At 48.7% G+C, this 18,247-nt stretch overlaps 1 protein-coding gene across 2 annotated transcripts in view; it reads left to right on the top strand.

The window, feature by feature from the left end:
* POU2F3 (POU class 2 homeobox 3) overlaps positions 1-18,247 on the top strand; it is an 88,672-nt gene that overhangs the window by 62,296 nt on the left and 8,129 nt on the right. For both annotated transcript variants that reach the window (XM_020891401.2, XM_070473474.1), the window contains exons 4-10: positions 1,162-1,266; positions 2,468-2,570; positions 5,546-5,628; positions 8,428-8,610; positions 9,014-9,155; positions 11,230-11,366; positions 13,366-13,527. In XM_020891401.2, the coding sequence (XP_020747060.2) occupies positions 1,162-1,266; positions 2,468-2,570; positions 5,546-5,628; positions 8,428-8,610; positions 9,014-9,155; positions 11,230-11,366; positions 13,366-13,527 (915 nt within the window). The remainder of the gene's footprint in view (positions 1-1,161; positions 1,267-2,467; positions 2,571-5,545; positions 5,629-8,427; positions 8,611-9,013; positions 9,156-11,229; positions 11,367-13,365; positions 13,528-18,247) is intronic.

Below are 18,247 nucleotides of genomic sequence, written 5' to 3'. Positions count from 1 at the left end.
GGGCACAGGTAGAACTTCCTGCCCTGCCCTTGGACACCTGGAAAACCCACAGGTGGGTGGTTGGTGCTGCCACTGAAGGGTGATAGAAGCTGGAGAGAGTGTGGAAACCACCACAGGCCCCGCAGGCTGCAACTTCAGCAGTGACTGTGAGGGAGCATGTCCCCACCTGCAGGGAGACAGGCAAAGTCTGTCACCCAAGCCGCATGGCTAAAGAAGCCGACTGCCAAAGCAGCTCAGCTCACAGAGGGCAGGTTAGTGTAGAAAACACAGGGGGATGGAGGGAAGCTGGTTCCCAGACTTTGGGATTTTGTGGACCAGGAAAATAAAAAACAGAATATAAGGGAGATTGGTAAAGAATTACCTTTTTCGCTTTTTTTTAAAAACTTTATAAAGTGGGGAGTTTTAAAAATACCATTTAGGGGGCTTCCCTGGTGGCTCAGTGGTAAAGAATCCACCTGCCAATGCAGGAGACACGGGTTTGATCCCTGATCTGGGAAGACCCCACATGCTGTGAAGCGACTAATCCTGCCACAACTACTGAGCCCTCAGACTGCAACTACTGAAGCCTGTGCACTCTAAAGCCCATGCTCCACAACAAGAGAGGCTCCTGCACGTGCGTCTGGAGAGCAGCCCCTGCTCACCACAACTAGAGAAAAACCTTCACAGCAGTGGGGACCCGGCTCAGCCATAAATAAACAAATAAATTTAAAAATGGAATAAAAATACCATTGAGGAGCATTATCATTTGCAAAAAGAAATTCTAACATGCCACCCCCAAGAAAAAAGAATATCATCTAACAATCCGAAAGAAATGTTTGAAGTCACTACAAAAATTCTTCATTTTTTGAGTTTTAGTGAGGAAGAACATATATTGCTGTACATACCAGCACAGACCATGGTGTTCAGGAGCAGTCAATCCAAGTGGATCCCCCGTCTCGAGGACATTTACCCCGAGAGCCTCTCAACCTCTGTGCCTTACCAGCTGCCCTGACCTAAAGGACTCACATAGGCAGGAAAATCAAGCAGCCCAATAGGCGCTGAGAAGTTTTTTGACTCTCGGGGCTTGTTGAACATCTCCTGCCTCCGTCTTCTACAAGTTTCCCCTTCCGTCTGCCTGAGGGGTCCTGAACTGATGCTTCTTCTCCCTGCCTCCACTTACAGATTAAAACTGAGGACCTCAGCGATTCCCTGCAGCAGACTCTCTCTCATCGACCATGTCACCTGAGTCAAGGACCTGCCATGATGCCCGGAAATCAAATGTCTGGGGTAAATGCCAGCTCGAGTCGGGGAGCCCTAATAGTCTCAGTGGGCCAGTGAGTTTCAGGCGAGCCTCCTGCAAAACACTTCACCTATGGATCTGGTTCTCAGTGGATCCAGATCGGGCCAAAGAATCCCCTGCAGGGAAACTTGGGTGTCTGAGGTGAGGTTAGGGTTACCAGACGCTCCTCAGAAAGATGAAGCCTGGCTACTTATGCAAAGAGGGAGGTCTCCACCCCTCTGGGAGAAAAAGCAGCCTGTCTCGTCAATTGATGGAGCTCGCAGCTGTGAGGCTGGGGTTTGCCAGCCATATTCAGTGGAGCCCCACAGTGACAGCTATGGTTACAGAGCACTTCCGTCCCAACTAAGCCCATTCTCCTTCCTCAAGAGTTTGTCAAGCTAGAAGGAATAAAGAGGCTCCTGAAACAGTAATGGCAAATGTCTGAGAAGGCTGGGTGTCCACAGGATGAGTCTCTGATATGGATTCCCCCAGGGAAGAAAGAGCCGCCTCTTCCCTAGAAATATTTAAGCATAGAATGTGCATTTATTCTTTCACTTCTTTTCAGCAAGAATTTACCAAGTCTTTTCTTTGTGCACAGACCTAAGCTCAGTCCTGGGGATCGCAGACTCCTGTGGGTCTAGATCACAGAGGACTCCCAGGTCCCTGTATATTGGGACTGGTATTTCTCTTTGTGGGGTCTAATGGGAGGAACCCCCAGGGGAAATGGACTTTCTGTTTCATCAAAGTGTTTTTATTAAGAGCAAGTAACGGGCCTCTTCCTCCAGGAATGGTTTAGACCCTGGAAATGGCCAAGATAAAATGGCCTTTAGTATAATCAAATGGTATGAGATTAAGAAAAAAAAGTGGATTGCTTGTCATTTCTAAGGTAAACCTCTGAGAGATGGGTAATACCCACAGTCTGTGTCCTCGGGGCATTATCAGTCCAGCTGGGAGACAGTTCTGACACACACAAAAGTTAAATAACAAGGCAAGGTTAAGTAACAACAGGCTGCAAGGCATGGCTTGACTGAGGGCAGGCAGTGTATCAACAGCAGCGTTAACGGGGTAGCTGCTATGTGCCAAATACAGGGACACACGGAGGCATAGGGCAAGCTCCCGGTGGATACCCTTGGGACAGACGGGCTGCGGTTGGATGGAGCCCGTGCTCCCAGCTTGTAAATTCTGTGATGTCTGTGTCTCCCCGCATAGGACATGGCCTCCCTCCACTCACTCCAGCAGCTCGTGTTGGTTCCAGGACATCTACAGTCTGTTTCCCAGTTCCTGCTATCTCAGACCCAGCCTGGGCAGCAAGGTGAGAACCCTGGGGGTTTTCTATATAGACAAGGGTGGTAAAGGGCTGCTCCTGCCTGCTGGGGACCAAGTTTGGGTGTGGGTGACCAACTCATGTGCGTGTGTGTGTGCTAAGTCACTTCAGTCCTGTCCAACTCTTGGCAACCCTATGGACAATCCATGGGATTCTCCAGGCAAGAATACTGGAGTGGGATGCAGTTTCCTTCTCCAGGGGAATCTTCCCCACCCAGGGGTCGAACCCGAGTCTCTTATGTTTCCTGCACTGGGAAGCGGGTCCTTTATCGCTAGTGCCACATTAGGGTTGGTGGGTGACCTGCTCACCCTCTGGTATCAAGAGCAGCTTATCCAGCTCAGGGCCTGAGGAAGGAACCTGGTATTGCCCTTCAGGTTGAGAATATTTCTCCTTTTGCCTCTCCCATCTTCCTTAATTTCATGACCAGTTGAAACCAAAGGTGAAGGGTGGCAGAGCCGGGGCAGAGCGAGGAAGGAGGAAATCTTTGGGAAACGCAGTCCCAGTTCCTTGGAAACCTCCCTAGGACTGAGGATGTGGTAACAGACGCCCGCCCTTGGGGAGATGCAATTTCGTTAGTGTGGAGCGGCAGCGCCACCCACGGGCTATGCAGAGTATTCTCGGGTTTCCTCCAACAGGGAAGTTCCTCACAGAGAACTTCTTGGCCAAGAACAAACAGATTAGAATATTCACGGTAATAACTAACATTTCTTGAGCTTGATATGCCAAGAGTTCTGTGGAGGGATTTTTCTGACATCTTTAAAAATAACCTCGAATGGTAGGTGGTCTTATGAGGTCACCAGTGACCTACTAGAAAGTTCCATAAGTCTGTCAGAAGCCCATTTTTTTTGGCATTGCATGGTACTGCCCCGCCCTCTCCCACCTCCACCAACTAGAGCTGAAAGTGATGAAGTCTAAGCTTCCCTCCATTGTTCAAATCCCAAAGAGAGGCTTTGGAGATCCAGAATGCAACAAAAACGCAATCTTGCCTTCTGTCCTTAGCACCTGCTCCAGTGATAGGTATCCTTAGTTTCCAAGTCATCTCAGAGTGTTATGATGATGATGAATGAGGACATATGTGAATCTGTGAGTATCTGCATTCACTAACCAGTATACATCCTACTCTTGGTATAGGAAAGGGAAGTTAATAGTTAATTCTATTTCTTTTTGAAAAATGGTATTGTGAAACTGGCTCAGGCATAAAACCAATGAGGCTAGTGTGTGACACAGAGGGGCAATACAGTTTAGTATTTAGAATCAGAAAAACTCATTGGTTAAAAAAAGTCACTTACTAGCTGGGTCTCCTTGAGAGCCCTACCTGACCTGAGGTTCCTTTTTCTTCTCCCTAAAAATGGAATCATAGTAAAACTCTGCCTCAAAAGGTTACTGAGAGTTATTTGAAATAATGCATGCGAGAGGGCTTTGTATGTTTCAAAATGTAATGTAAATGTCAGATCACTATTGGTGCTCATACCTCTGACTCTCAGTACAGGGTTACTTATAGGAGCTTTCTTGCTTATGTATTTTTAACTTAATTATTATTTTTTAATGTTTTATATTGTGTTGGGATATAGCCAATTAACAACGTCATGATAGTTTCCAGTGAACAGTGAAGGGACTCAGCCATACATATACATGTTTCCATTCTCCCCTGAACTCCCCTCCCATCCAGGCTGCCACAAAACCCTGAGCAGAGTACTCTGTGCTACACAGTAGGTCCTTGTTAGCTATCCATTTTAAATACAGTGGTGTGTACATGTCTACCCCAAACTCCCTAGCTGTCCCCCCATTATTCCTCCGGCAACCATAAGTTTGTGCTCTAAGCCAGTGAGTCTCTTTCTACTTTGTAAATAAGTTCATTTGTCTGGGGTAAATCATTTCTCTTCAGATTCCATATATAAAGGATGTCACAGGATATTTCTTCTCTATCTGACTTACTTCACTCAGTATGGCCATCTCTAGGTCCATCCATATGGCTACAGATTTGCCTATGATATTTTATTTTTCTTGCCTATGTATTGTAATAAGGAAAACTTAAGCCTTCGGGGCCTCTGTTGTCACTAAGCTGGTGTAGCATTTCTTCATTCTGAAGAGTACAGTGGTCAGTCTCAGTAGATGCTACACATCAGTGACCAGAACAGCTTCAGGACAACAGAAACCCCAAGGTTCTGCTCTGTGCTGAGTGCATGGGGTGACCTGCCCCGTCATGTGCTTTGGTAGTTGGGTGGCTCCATTCCCATAATGGGAGTGACAGTTCCTGGCTGTGGCTCTTCTCAGAGGGAGGCCATTGTCAGGAGCACCAACCAAGCAGAGCGCTCCATGGACGGTTTTCCTGGAGCAAGAAGGAGGAAGCAGACCTCAGGCAGTGCGAACAAGCAGGTAGAGTCCATACCACCAGCGAGAGTTGCCAGAAGCTTGGCCTGGGCTCTTCCCTTCTCTCTCTTAGCCCTTCCTCCCAAGTGTACAATGTCTGGGTCCTGCCAAGAGCCTCTGGCACTTGCCAGCTGCCCTTTAGAGCTATATGGCTCCGTTCCTTTGACCTGGCATCTTTGCAGATGTGGCTAGGCCTCCCTAACCATCCCAGCTACTTCTGCAGGCAAAACCAAAGCCCTCAGCCCCAGCTTGAATTCTGAGTGGTCACCCCCCTCATTTCCTTCCCACCTTGGTTTTCCCAGAGCTGGTTTCCTTGACCCTCCTCAGCCTTTGTACCACTCTAGGCAGGCAAGCAGGCAGGCAAGCAGAAGGACTGGTTTGGGGACTGCTGTTTACATCTGTTTATCCCCATGTCTGATTTGCCTCCACCTGTGTGTGGCAATCCTGACAGTGCCTGTGGCGGCCTTTCCTCGGGGCTCCGGGGGAGTTGGGGGGATTAAGTAGTGGGGGGGGGATGGTTATCAGGTAGAGCATGTCTTTCAGCTGACCTGAATTTTATGCGTTTGTTGCTTTGTTCTTCCCCTTTCACCCAGGTCTGCAGCCGAATCTTCTCCCCTTTCCACAGCAACAGAGCTCCCTCCTCCTCCCGCAGACAGGGCCTGGCCTGGCATCCCAGGTAAACACGCATGCTCCTCCTGTCCCCTCTAGGAACCTCTCAGCTCTTGATGGAATTAAGTTCCCTGGTTTCTCCCTCCGGGGAGGGGAAATAGCAAGGGGTTGTCTCCATTGACACAGAGGGGGAAATTCAAGTCACATTCAGAGGAAATGAGTGACCCAGTGTCACTCATGGAGCCAGAATTAGAAGCCAGAGATCCCATCTCCTGGGCTAGCCTGCTCTGGACACAGGCATTCCATCCCTCCCCAATCAGGCCCCTGTATCAGTCCTCTGCAGGGCTCAGCTAACTTTCCAGGGACACCAAGGTGACTGCCAACCCTCCTGATGCTCTCAGGTCCCAAGGAGGAGACCAGAGATTCACAGACTTGATGTGAGGAGAACAGCAAGACAGGGTTTCTCATCTCTGGGCCTCTCTCTCTCTTTTTTTTTTTTTTTTTTGATTTTTTTTTATGGGCCTCTCTTAAGAACCACTCTTTGAGGGACTTCCCTGGTGGTCCAGGGAACCACCACCAGGGAATGCTGCGCTTCCACTTCAGGGAGCACAGATTCAATCCCTGGTCAGGAAAATGAGATTTCATGTGCCGTGTGGCAGGGCAAAATATATATATATACATATATATATACATATGTATATGTATATATATGTATGTATGTATGTATATATAACTGCTTTTGTAAATTGGCTTCTGTAGTGGACAGGTGCCTGGGTTGGGAGGACTGAGGTCTGCAAGAGGGCCCTTTGCAGAGCTGCCCTGGCGCCACACAGCACCTGTTTGCCAGCGAGAAAAAAAGGCACTGCTTCCTCTGGCCAGAGGCAGCCTCACACCAGGGAATGTGGCTTGGCCAGAGCAGCTGGAGTTACATCAGAGCTGCCACCCCTCCCCTCATTTAGCTGCCCCATGCAGTTAACCCCTGCACCACTGCATGAGATGGCTCTGCAGAATCCGACGTGTAGAAGAGCTGGGAATGACTGCAGAGATCCTAATCCTTACTCTGTGCTAAGATCCCCGTGGATTGCCCCTGGCTTTACAGTGCTAGAGTCTACGGAACTTCTGGAAGAGCCGAGGGTGCCACCTAGTGGCTAATAGAAACAAGGACACCAGTGTTCTAAGCTCTCAGACCTCTTCCTTACTGCTAGTGGAATCTCGTCACCACAGACTTAGATCAGGAATAAATCTTAGAGGGTTCTGATGATCAACTCACGTGACTTATAACACAAGAGCTGAGCGAGACCAGAAACAGAAAGACTGTTTGGAATATTGTTAAGATCATTCTGGGGCAGCAGTAAAGAGACCTGCTTACAGTGGCAGCAGGAAGGGTAGAGGACGCGATGGTTAGACAGCATCACTGACTCAATGGACATGAGTTTGAGCAAACTCCAAGAGACAGTGAAGGACAGGGAAGCCTGGTGTCTGCAGTCCATGGGGTCAAAGAGTCAGACATGACTTAGTAACTGAACAACAGAAACAAGTAAGGGCAGAAAGGAGGGGCTGACAGGGGACATGGGGGAAGCTGACTCAAAGCAATTCTGCAGCTGATTGGATGTGCAGGAGATAGGCTTTGTCCTGAGGGTCTGGTCTGTGCCACCCAGTCCCCCACTGAAGAGGTTCAAAGCCTAGTGGTTTCAAATCATTCTGCTCTAAAAGAACCTCCCTCGGGGAAAAGAGTCCTTAACTTTTCTCTGGTCATCACAAGGCTGCCTGTCTGAATGGGAAGCCTAAAGAAAAGACTAAAGTTAACCCCAGTCTTGGAAAAGAGTAAACTGGGAAGGAAGTAAAAGAGTGGACTTAGACCATGTCATCCACATGGGTAGCAGCCACTGCCCTGGACACAGCCCCTTAGGACCCCAAGCCTGGGTTCCATTCCCTTTTCATGGACAAGTTGGGGTCAGGACTTACTCCTGACCCCAATAGGCATAAATTGGATTCCAGGTATAAGAGTCTATTCTGTGAAAATAAACTAAAGAAAGGATATCTCCTGACAACTGTGAATGTGATCAAGGCGCACTTGGATAGCAATGGAATACCTTTGATTAAAAAAAAAAAAAGCAGAAAGCAAAATATTCTCATGTAAGAAAATGATGGTTTAGAAAGTAAAATGGTGGTCATGAGAGTTTGGAATTTTATGGAAATTCCATTAACATAATGAGTCTCAGATGCCCTCTGTTATCTTCAGTTAATGCCTGTTGAACACCTCAGTCACTTTGCTTTGTGGAAAAGAAGAGAAAAGATAAACAACCTTTTCCTTTTCCCATTTTGAGATTTATTTTGGGGATCTTTGTAGACAACCCTGCTAGCTCCTTTTATGGTGGAAAACTGAAAGAAGGAAGTTACCTGCTCAGAGTCAAACCATGAGTCATAGACTAAAACCCAGAAAGGCCACCGCCCTGTCCCACACTCCTGCTGTTTCTGCCCCAGCTACTCTTGCTGGTCCCTTCATATTGTTGTTGTTTAGTCACTAAGTCATGTCTGAGCGACCTCATGGACTGTAGCCTGCCAGGCTCCTCTGTCTGTGGGATTTCCAAGGCAAGTATACTGGAGTGGGTTGCTATTTCCTTCTCTAGGGGATCTTCCCGACCCAGGGATCAAACCTGCATCTCCTGCATTGGGATTCTTTACCACTGAGCCACCCAGGAAGCCCAGTCCCTTCACAGAAACTCCAGTTTTCACTTCTGCAACACTGAAATAATAGGAATCCAACCTGTTAGCCTCTAAGCGGGCCTTTTGTGCAAAAAGCTCAGAGAATGCCATTTCATCTGTTGACTATTTGTGGGTGAGCTTGGTGTGTGTCTCCTCTTAGGCAGTTGGGCGCCCTGGGCTACCAGGATCTTCTTTAGAACCCCATCTGGAAGCATCTCAGCATCTCCCGGTGCCCAAGCATCTCCCCAGCGCTGGAGGAGCTGACGAGCCCAGTGACCTGGAGGAGCTGGAGAAGTTTGCCAAGACCTTCAAGCAGAGGCGCATTAAGCTGGGCTTCACACAGGTTTGGTTTGGGACTGAGGAGGTGGAAGAACTTGGGCTGAGTAGAGACTAGACTTCCTAAGTGTAGTCTTGAGAACAACTCAAGCTCATGGTGTTTGGGGCAAACCCACTGTGCCCCTGTGTCCCCTAACAATGGGGCACAGTTGCTATTGGTAGGGAAGCCAGGGCCCCTGCTGGTGGAGGGGGTGAGGAATGAGAGCCAGGCCAGGGGAAAGCACAGACCACTCAGAGTCTAAGGAGAGGAATAACCAAGTCTCCATCTTAGAGGAAGAAACCTGGAAGGGAGCCAGGGTGATGGGTGGGAGCTCAAAAGGTGTGGCCAGGAGCTAGGATGGTGGGGGATGTCAACAAAGGGGAGAAGGGACCTGTCAATCAAGTTCCTCCCTCTTTACCCCCACATGCAGGGAGATGTGGGTCTGGCCATGGGAAAGCTATATGGTAACGACTTCAGCCAGACAACTATCTCACGATTTGAGGCCCTCAATCTGAGCTTCAAGAACATGTGCAAGCTCAAGCCGCTGCTGGAGAAGTGGCTGAACGATGCAGGTAAGCCTTGGGGACATGACGATGGATGGTGCCTTAGAGCAGTGGTCCCCAGTCTTTTAGGCTACTGGGACTGGTTTTCATGGAAGACAATTTTTCCACACCCCAGGGTTGGGGAGTGGCTTGGGGATGATTCAAGTGCATTACATTTATTGTGCACTTTATGTCTATTATTATTATATCAGCTCCACCTCAGATCATCAGGCATTAGATCCCAGAGGTGGGGGACTCCTGCCTTCAAAGGTCTGCAGGAAGGGGCTGGTGACTGGTCTATGCTGGGGCTTTCAGTGGTCTACGCACAGGGCCCTTTCCTCTCCTCCTGGCTCTGGAACCAACAGAAAAATAAGACACTGGAGGCAGGCTAATAGAGATGAAGATGTCAGCTTCATTATGGAAAAAGCCATGGAGGACATGGCTTTAGGTCTGTGGCCACAAAGACTTGCCCTATTTTATTCCCTACTCCAGACCTGCCTAGCCTTACCATAGGACTGCTCAACAGAGACAAAGGTGGGGTCTGCAGAGCCAACACACCCAGACTACTGTCTGGACTGGGTCTAGACCAGGGGGATAGGGAATGGGGTTCTCCAGGGTCTCATGGCTGGGAGGAGGAGGCAACAGACACAACCCAAGATCTTTATCTGGCTAATTCTTGAGTAGGTTTTCAGAGGGCAGCAAGTTACTGAGAGCTAGACTGGTTGGGAAAGCATTTCAGCAGGAGTGGGGTTTGCAGGAGGATTCAGTCAGGTGTTTTGGCCATGGAGGCAATTCCAGGAGGCCCAGGGTATAAGCCAAGGGCAAAACATTTGGAATAATGAACGGAAGAGTTTGGTGTCAGGGAACAGTGTGGGACAGGGTTCTTAGCCATGCATTAGCAGTATCTTGGGACAGATAATACTTCTTCATGTAGGCTGTCCCGTGAATTATAGGCTATTTAGCAGCATCCTTGGTCTCTACACACTAGATGCCCACTCCCTGTTGTAATATCCAAAATGTCATGAGATAGTGCCAGATGTCCCCAGGGGCAGGGTGGGGGTAGCACAAAATCGTCCCAGGACATTGATCTCAGTGAAGAGGGAGGAGCAGAGCCAGTGGGGGGGTGGGGGGGCTGGGCTCTAATCTGTAGATAGTGTAGCTTAATGGTTCCTCTGGGGCTTCCCTTGGGGGCTCAGATGGTAAAGATTCTGCCTGCAGTGCAGGAGACCCGGGTTTGATCCCTGGGTCATGAAGATCCCCTGGAGAAGGGAATGGCAACCCACTCCAGTATTCTTGCCTGGAGCATCCCATGGACAGAGGAGCCTAGTGGGCTATAGTCCATGGGGTCACAAGGAGTCAGACACGACTGAGCGACTAACACTCACTTCCCAGTGGTCACTATGGAGAAAGAGGAGAGTGGGAGATGGGCAGCCAAGGGTGTGCCCCTCTTGGAAGTCCCTCCACACAGAAACAAGGGAGGGGGTAAGGAAGCATCCCCACCAGGCAGACCCTTGGGCAGGTTTTACTGGAGCGCTGAACTGAGAGAGATGACCAGAGAGTCTTAGGATCTTTGGGAAAGGACCTTGCAGATGTCTTCTGGCGTGACTCCCTGTCTGCGCCTGAATGCTTCTGGAGGGCCCTCCCAGTTAAGCCCTCACGCCACCTCAGCTGCAGCACTCACGCTGCAAAGGAAGTGGCCTCACACCAGCATCCGGCCGCCAAGGGCCATTGCTTCTAGCTCAAAACCCCAGTTCCCATTTCCCTCAGGATTCACATCCAGGCCTTCTTGTAAAAGACAGACCCGTGAGTGCCACTTGGAGCCCTGCCCTCACCCACTCACACCCACACATGCCGCTGATGTCTGGGTGTCCCTGAACCATGACCGCAAACACTGGAGGCACCGCGGTGGGAGGCGTGGAGGACCTTTACCCGGAGCAGTGAGGAGAAGCAGGATTCTCGGGCTGTTCCTGCTCCCCTGCAGTGGTGGGGGGGGCGGCTGCGGACCTGCTGGGGAAGGGTCATGGGACCTCAAGTCCAGGAAGACAGAGCCTGCACCGGCTGCCTTCCCCTCTCTGAGCCTCCTCTCCTCTCCCACTCTGCACAGAGTCCTCCCCATCGGACCCCTCCATGAGCACCCCCAACTCTTACCCTGCCCTCAGCGAGGTGTTCGGGAGGAAGAGGAAGAAGCGGACCAGCATCGAGACCAACATCCGTCTGACTCTGGAGAAGAGATTTCAAGATGTGAGCAGATCCTTGTGGTGGGGGCAAGTGGGCTGACTTGCACAGGAGGATGAGCACACACGTACAGGTCCTTCAGCACCACCCCTGAGCCCCCCAACACCTGCCCTGGGAAAGGGTCAGAAAACAGAGACCTGCTCCTTCTCCAGGCGTTTGAGTGACAGGCTGGGTTCCAGAAACTTCCTCCCCCACTGACCCTGCTGGCCCTGACCTCTGTTTGGTACCCATGATCCCTCGAGCGGAGAGATTTAGACTGGGATCCAGAATCCTAGTGGAGAGGATTGTATCTGTATCCAGTTGAGATAAAGGAAGCAGAGCCTTGTGTACATATTCTTTACCTTCCTCATATTACTTTGTATTTTTCAAATAATATACATAAAATAAATACTCCTTGTAAAGAATTTGGAAAATGCAGGGAAGTAGGAAAAAAATTCACCACCAAACGTCTTCTATGTATGTCCTTCTATTTCTTTCTCCTGCACACACTTGCTTCCCTGGTGGCTCAGATGGTAAAGAATCTGCCTGCAATGCAGGAGACCTGGGTTCGATCCCTGGGTCGGGAAGATCCCCTGGAGAAGGAGATGACAACCCACTCCAGAATTGTTGCCTGGACAATTCCATGGACAGAGGAGCCTGACAGGCTACAGTCCAGGGAGTTGTAAAGAATTGGACATGACTGAGCGACTAACACTTTCACTTCACATACACTTAAATATTTGTGATCGTATTACATACACACATTGTTTTGAACTTGCAGCAAAAGTGTATTCTGGAGTCAGTATGTGGAAGCTAATAATACCAGTTATGTGCCCCATGGGAACTGGGCAAGAGAAGAGGGATAAACATGTGGGGGCTAAAGAGCCTTTAATCAGGGTCCCTTAGGGACCAGCCTCCAGAGTTTCCATCCACACCACTCAGGTCCCTCAAGGATGTTTCCATGGCCTAGTTCTGCCTTACAGGCCACAGGCCTCCAGGTCTGCTGCCTCCCCAGCAGATTCCCCCATGCATGTGACTGAGGACTTGATGGCTGCATCCTGCTGGCAGGATCATGAGAGCTGGCTTTTCCTTCTGCTGAAGTTTCTCAGAGCAGCAAGAGTAAGGGAGGCTGTAGAAAGGAGAGAAAGGGGGCTAAGATCAAAGATTGAGTTGGGGGTGGAAGCGGTCAAAACAAAGGAGTGATGGAGATACATATATATATATATACATATATATATATATATATATTTGAGTGTGTATACAAATGTATGGGCTTCCCTGATGGTTCAGTGGGAAAGAAGTCACCTGCCAATGCAGGAGACTAGAGATGCAGGTTCAGTCCCTGGGTTGGGAAGATCCCATGGAGAAGGAAATGGTAACCCTCTGCAGTACTCCTGCCTGGAAAATTCCATGGATAGAAGAGCCTGGCAGGCTACAGTTCATGGAGCCGCAAAGAGTCAGACACGACTTATCGACTAACACACACACACACACACACACACACACACATATGCTTATCTCCTCTATAGTCTTGATGGGTCCACATGTTTTAACTCTATTGTTTCCTATTCTGAGGTAGGCAGGAAGAAACCAGATGAGAGAAGTTTTCCTCAGATTATGAGGAAAGAGTGGAACATGGGTTCTGGGGACTCAGCCTGCCCCACTCAGAAGCCCCATCAGCTTCTTCATTCAGAACTTCTCCTGGAAAAGAAGTGAGAGAAGAGCCTCCACCCTGTGTCAGGCCCTGCAGTTGACACACATTTTCTCCTTCAGTCTCAATAGTCCTATACAGTAGTCATTATTACTCTCCTTTCATAGATGGTAAGACTGAGGCTCAGAGAGGTTCGGAAAGTTTCCTGAGGCCACAGAGTGAGGGCTAAAACCACTATTCCATCTCAGGTCTGATTCTAAAGCTTTTGCTCCATCTATTGTTCTATCCTGCTTCCTGGAACATCTCTCCCCCACCTTCAATTCTTGGTCCTGTTCCCTTCTCCTCCTGATGACTCTGTCCCTTTGGTTTCTGTAGAACCCCAAACCCAGCTCTGAGGAGATCTCCATGATTGCAGAGCAGTTGTCCATGGAGAAGGAGGTGGTGAGGGTCTGGTTCTGCAACCGACGACAAAAGGAGAAGCGAATCAACTGCCCTGTGGCCACACCCATCAAATCATCCATGTACGGTTCCCGGCTGGTGAGTGGCCAGGAGCCAAACTGCCTGCCAAGCACTGGGGGGGATGAAGCCTGGAGGGCCAAGAATCTTCCCCATCCTAAGGAGGATGGGGGTAGGGGAGTATGGAGTAAATAAATAAGCAAAGAGATACTATATATCAAATATATATAATATAAAGTAAAGAAGAATAAGGAGATAGAATGTGATTGTAAGGAGCTGATCTTTCAGTAGAGGGGTGAGAGAAGGCCTCTTTGATAAAGTGAGATTTTATCGGGGATCTAAGTATTGAAAAGGAATGAAATATAAATATCTGGAGAAAGAGTTGTTCCAGGTAGTGGGATCAGAAAATGAGAAGACCTGGCATGTTTGAGGAACAACAAGGAAGCCAGTGTCACCAGGGCAGAGCAAGGAAGGAGGTGAGGAGTGGGAGATGAAGTCAGAGGAGTAACAGGGAAGTAACAGGAAGCCATTCACCAAGGAAAGGTCTCAGAGGCCATCAAAAGGACCCTGACCTTCATCTTAAGTGAAATAAGATACCACTAGAGAGCTGCCACGGGCTGCCATTTGGAGGTTAATATGTGTGGAAGTAGGATACCACCTGGGAGAGTTACAACAATCAGGCTTGGTGGGGGTGGTGAAGCTTGGGCTCGGGTGGAGGGCATGGTCGGGGGAGATGTGGTTGGACTCTAAATGGATTTTCACCATGAAGCCAACAATATGTGCTGTTAGCTCAGGCAGGGAGTATGAAAAATGAGGCCAAGATGACCTCAATGTTTCTGACCTGAGCAACAGATTAGAAGGTGTTGCCATTTTTTGAGATCATAAAGACTGTAGAGAAACAGGTTTGAAGGGTGGGGGAGGGGCAGAGAATTTAAAGCTGGTTTTATTAAGGTAGACAACTTCCTAGGCATCCAAGAGAAAGTGTCAAGTAGATGGTTAAATCTAGGACTCTAGAAAGCAAGGGGAGAAGTCAGGGCTGGGAATAATTTGAAGTTCAGGTAGACTGGAAGGCCTGGAGGGTAGAAAATGTCTTCTCCATCCCTGGGATTGATGACGATTGAAGATTAAGGGAGGTGGGGATAATGGTGTTGTCCCATGATTTTAGCACTCAAGGATGGCTGAAATCCAGCCTCATCCTGGCATATTTCATAAAGGTATACTATTTTTTATTCTTTCACCAAACATTGATCGACCATCTACTATGTATTGTTCTTTGTACCGAGTGCTGGGGATACACAAATAAATAATATTTGTCCCCTGTCCCAGAGGACCTCACTGCCTAGCAGAGGAGACAGACAAATAAACAAATGACAAACAACACGATGGTTTCTCTCAGAGAATTTAGGAGTAGCAGCTAACAAATCCTTGGGAGGTGGTGGTTAGGGAAGGCTTCCCCAAGGAGATAATTAATACCTGAGCTGAGTCTAAAAAGACACGAAGGAGTGAAGAGGCAAGTAAGTGTCTAGGGTGTAGAGTTCCCAGAGGAGAAAGTAGGAGAACCATGGTGCAGTGGTGTGAAGCAGGGTGAAGAGGGCGCATGCACAGAGCAGCAGGTGGTTCCATGTGGAGGACTTTTGACAGATAAGACTGCATAGATCAGCAGGGGCCAGATGGAAGGGATTGTGGACAGGGCTAAGGAAGATGAAGGCTTGGAGAATTGTTGACAGATTTGAAGCAGGGCATTGGCATTATCAAATTCGCTTTTTAAAACCATCACTCTGACTGCAGTCATAGAGGGTGCTTGAGAGGCACCAGGTTTGGTTTCAGAGATGAGTTAGATGCGACTGCAGTTATCCAGTAAAGATATGATGAGGGCTGAAGCAAAGCCATTTGGTTAAGAATGAGGGGGATGGGAGAGCTTCAGGAGATAATTAGAAGGTAGACTTATTAAGTCTTGGTTAATAACTTGAAAACTGGGTGGGAGCAGGGAGAACCATAAAGGGAAGAGAGTGCTTTGGGATGCCTCTCTGCATTCAGGATGGACTGACTGGGTAGAAGTTGGTGCTGATGATGGAACAATTATACATAGGGGAGGAACTGGCTTAGGAGTAGGAAAAAATGATTTCAGTTCCTTTTGTTTTTTCCATCTGGCTGTGCTGAGTCTTAGTTGTAGCATGTGGAATCTAGTTCCCTAACCAGAGATCAAGCCTTGGGCCCCTTGCATCAGGAGCACAGAGTCTTAGCCACTGGATCTCCAGAGAAGTCCCAATTTTAGTTCTTTACATCATTATGATATACAGTAAGACCTATGGGTCACCCAGGTAGGAAAGTCCCTGGGCACTTGGAATAATAGGTCTGGAGTTCAGAAGGAAAAGCCAGGATAGAGAAGTGAGCTGGGGAGTCATAAGCACACAGGTGGCAGTTGGAATTCTGGGTCAGGAGGGTCTTACCTGTGTAATTTGTACAGAAGAAGCAAAAAAGAAAGTTGAAATCCCAACCCTGGGAAACACCAGCATTTGAGGGCTGGGCAAAGGAAGAGGACCAAGGGGAGCAAATGAGAAGGTGGAGCCAGAAAAGGCAAGAAATTGCAATGAAGTGGGTGAAGCAGCTGTAAGGAGCCCTGAAGGGTTGCCATGGGAACACCAAGGAAAGACCCCCAAACTAGGATGGGATGCAGGAGGGCCGACTCCCCAATTTGTTTGGAGAACAGGTTGGGAGTTCATAAAAAGAATAGCATAGCCAGTAGAAGGAGTAGTCTGTGAGAGGCATCAAATTCTAAAACAACATGATGCATCTGGGGAACCACAAGGTTTTGTTCTGGCTGGAGCTAAGGGTTTAGGCCTGAGACAGAAAGGTTGATGAGAGCTGGATCATGGTGGGCTATGGATGCTAAATTACCCTCGAGGCTATGAGGAGCCATTGACAGTTTGAAGTTGGAGACAATATGATGTTCACTTCATTTCTTAAATATTTATTGAGCATACACCATCTATTTGGCACTGAGATGTGTCAGTGCACAGGACCGTTATTGGTGATCTCTGCTTAGAGTCTAGCAAGGACAACAGACATTAAACAAAATGCAATTTGTGATGAAGCTTCCAGAGAAGGCGTGTGGGTATTTGAGGGACCAAACCTAGTCCAGGTATCGGGGGCTTCTCTTTGGAATGATGGTCAAGTTGATGGCAGAAGAAAGAGTAGACTCGAATGGGGTAAAGGTCTGAGTTGGGGGTAGGGAAGGGGAGCAGGATGGCAGGGCTGAGGGGGTGTTGGGAAGAACATTCTCTGCAGAGGAAACAGTGTGTGCAAAGGCCCTGAGGCTGGGGTGAGCAGGGTGAGGAAGCACAGAAGGTTGGAATGGAGCACAGGGAGGGAGACAGCGTGTGAATGAGGAGGCTGGAGCGGTGGGCGGGTTAGATCCTGCAGGGCGTTGTAGGCCATGTGAAGGGAAGCGAACCATGCCATGAGAGATTCAGAATCTTTAACGATGGGGCTTTGTATAGAATAGTTGGGAGGTAGCTATCACCTCAGTTCAATCCGAGCTGGGGACACCAATGTGGAGAAAAGAAGTGGGAAGCATGGAAGAGACATACAGGAGCATGATGCGCTCTCATCGTCCATTGGATACTGAGCACCCGCCAAGTTCTGGATGCTGCAGCAGACACTGAAGATCCAGCAGGGGACCACACAAGCATCACACTCCCCTCATGAAGTCTCCAGCCTAGTCAGGGAGAAAGATGTTAAGTAAATAGTCACATTAATACTTGCGGCCAATGCTAAAGGAAAACAACCCTGAATATTCATTGGAAGGACTGATGCTGAGGCTCCAATAATTTGACCACCTGATGCAAAGAGCAGACTCATTGGAAAAGACCCTGATGCTGGGAAAGTTTGAAGGCAGGAGGAGAAGCGGGTAGCTGAGGATAAGATGGTTGGATGGCATCACTGACTCAATGGACATGAATTTGAGCAAACTCTAGGAGATAGTGAAGGACAGAGGAGCCTGGTGCGCTACAGTCCATGGGGTCGCAAAGAGTCGGACTCAACTGAGCGACTGATCAACAACAGTACTTATGGTGTCCTGAAGGAAGAGGGTAGAGAAAATGCTCTAATCTGGTCTTCTCCTCAGGTCTCACTGGAACACTGTCCTTGGGACTGGGACATAGTTTATTCTACTTCTTGTGTGAAATACTGTGAAATACAGTATATCCAAGATAAACTGTTAAGCAGAAAAAAAAGAAGAAGAAAGCAAAAAAGGCAAAATTACTCAGAGCAGTGTGGGCAGAATGCTACTATTTATGTAAAAAACTTAAAGGGAGAGCCTTATCTCTGCTTGCACATGACAGCCTGTCTCCAGATAGAAGAGAAGAAGCTGGTTGCAGTGACGAAATAATTATTTATTTAAAAACAACAACAAATGTCTTGGGGTGTGTCAGCAAGCGGGGGGTGGAGGAAAAAAGGGAGGGAGATTATTGATAGCATCTCTCACCACGCTGCCCCACACCTGTCTCCACCCTTCGTGGGCCCCCAGCCTACTAAAGAGGCTCCTTGTGAAAGGGCAGGTCAATGAAAGCAGCAGAACCATTGCTGACTGATTAGGAAATGAGTGCATGCTGCATCCTGTCCGCACGGGATGTTCCAAACGAGGGGAGGGCAGGGGTGGCCTGTCACAGCTCCCTGAGCAGAACCTCCCGGCAAGGTCCTGGGCGGAGGCTGATCCGAGTGTCCCAGGACAGCTTGAGAAGATGAAGGGGGAGGAAAAGTATGCTGAGTTCAGCCCCAATGAAGAGGTAAACAGCAGCTC

This window comes from Odocoileus virginianus, chromosome 10 (genome assembly GCF_023699985.2).
Source record: "Odocoileus virginianus isolate 20LAN1187 ecotype Illinois chromosome 10, Ovbor_1.2, whole genome shotgun sequence".
Lineage (NCBI taxonomy): Eukaryota > Metazoa > Chordata > Mammalia > Artiodactyla > Cervidae > Odocoileus > Odocoileus virginianus.
The sequence above is the reverse complement of the archived record's forward strand: the minus strand, read 5'-3'. Positions and strand labels throughout refer to the sequence as shown.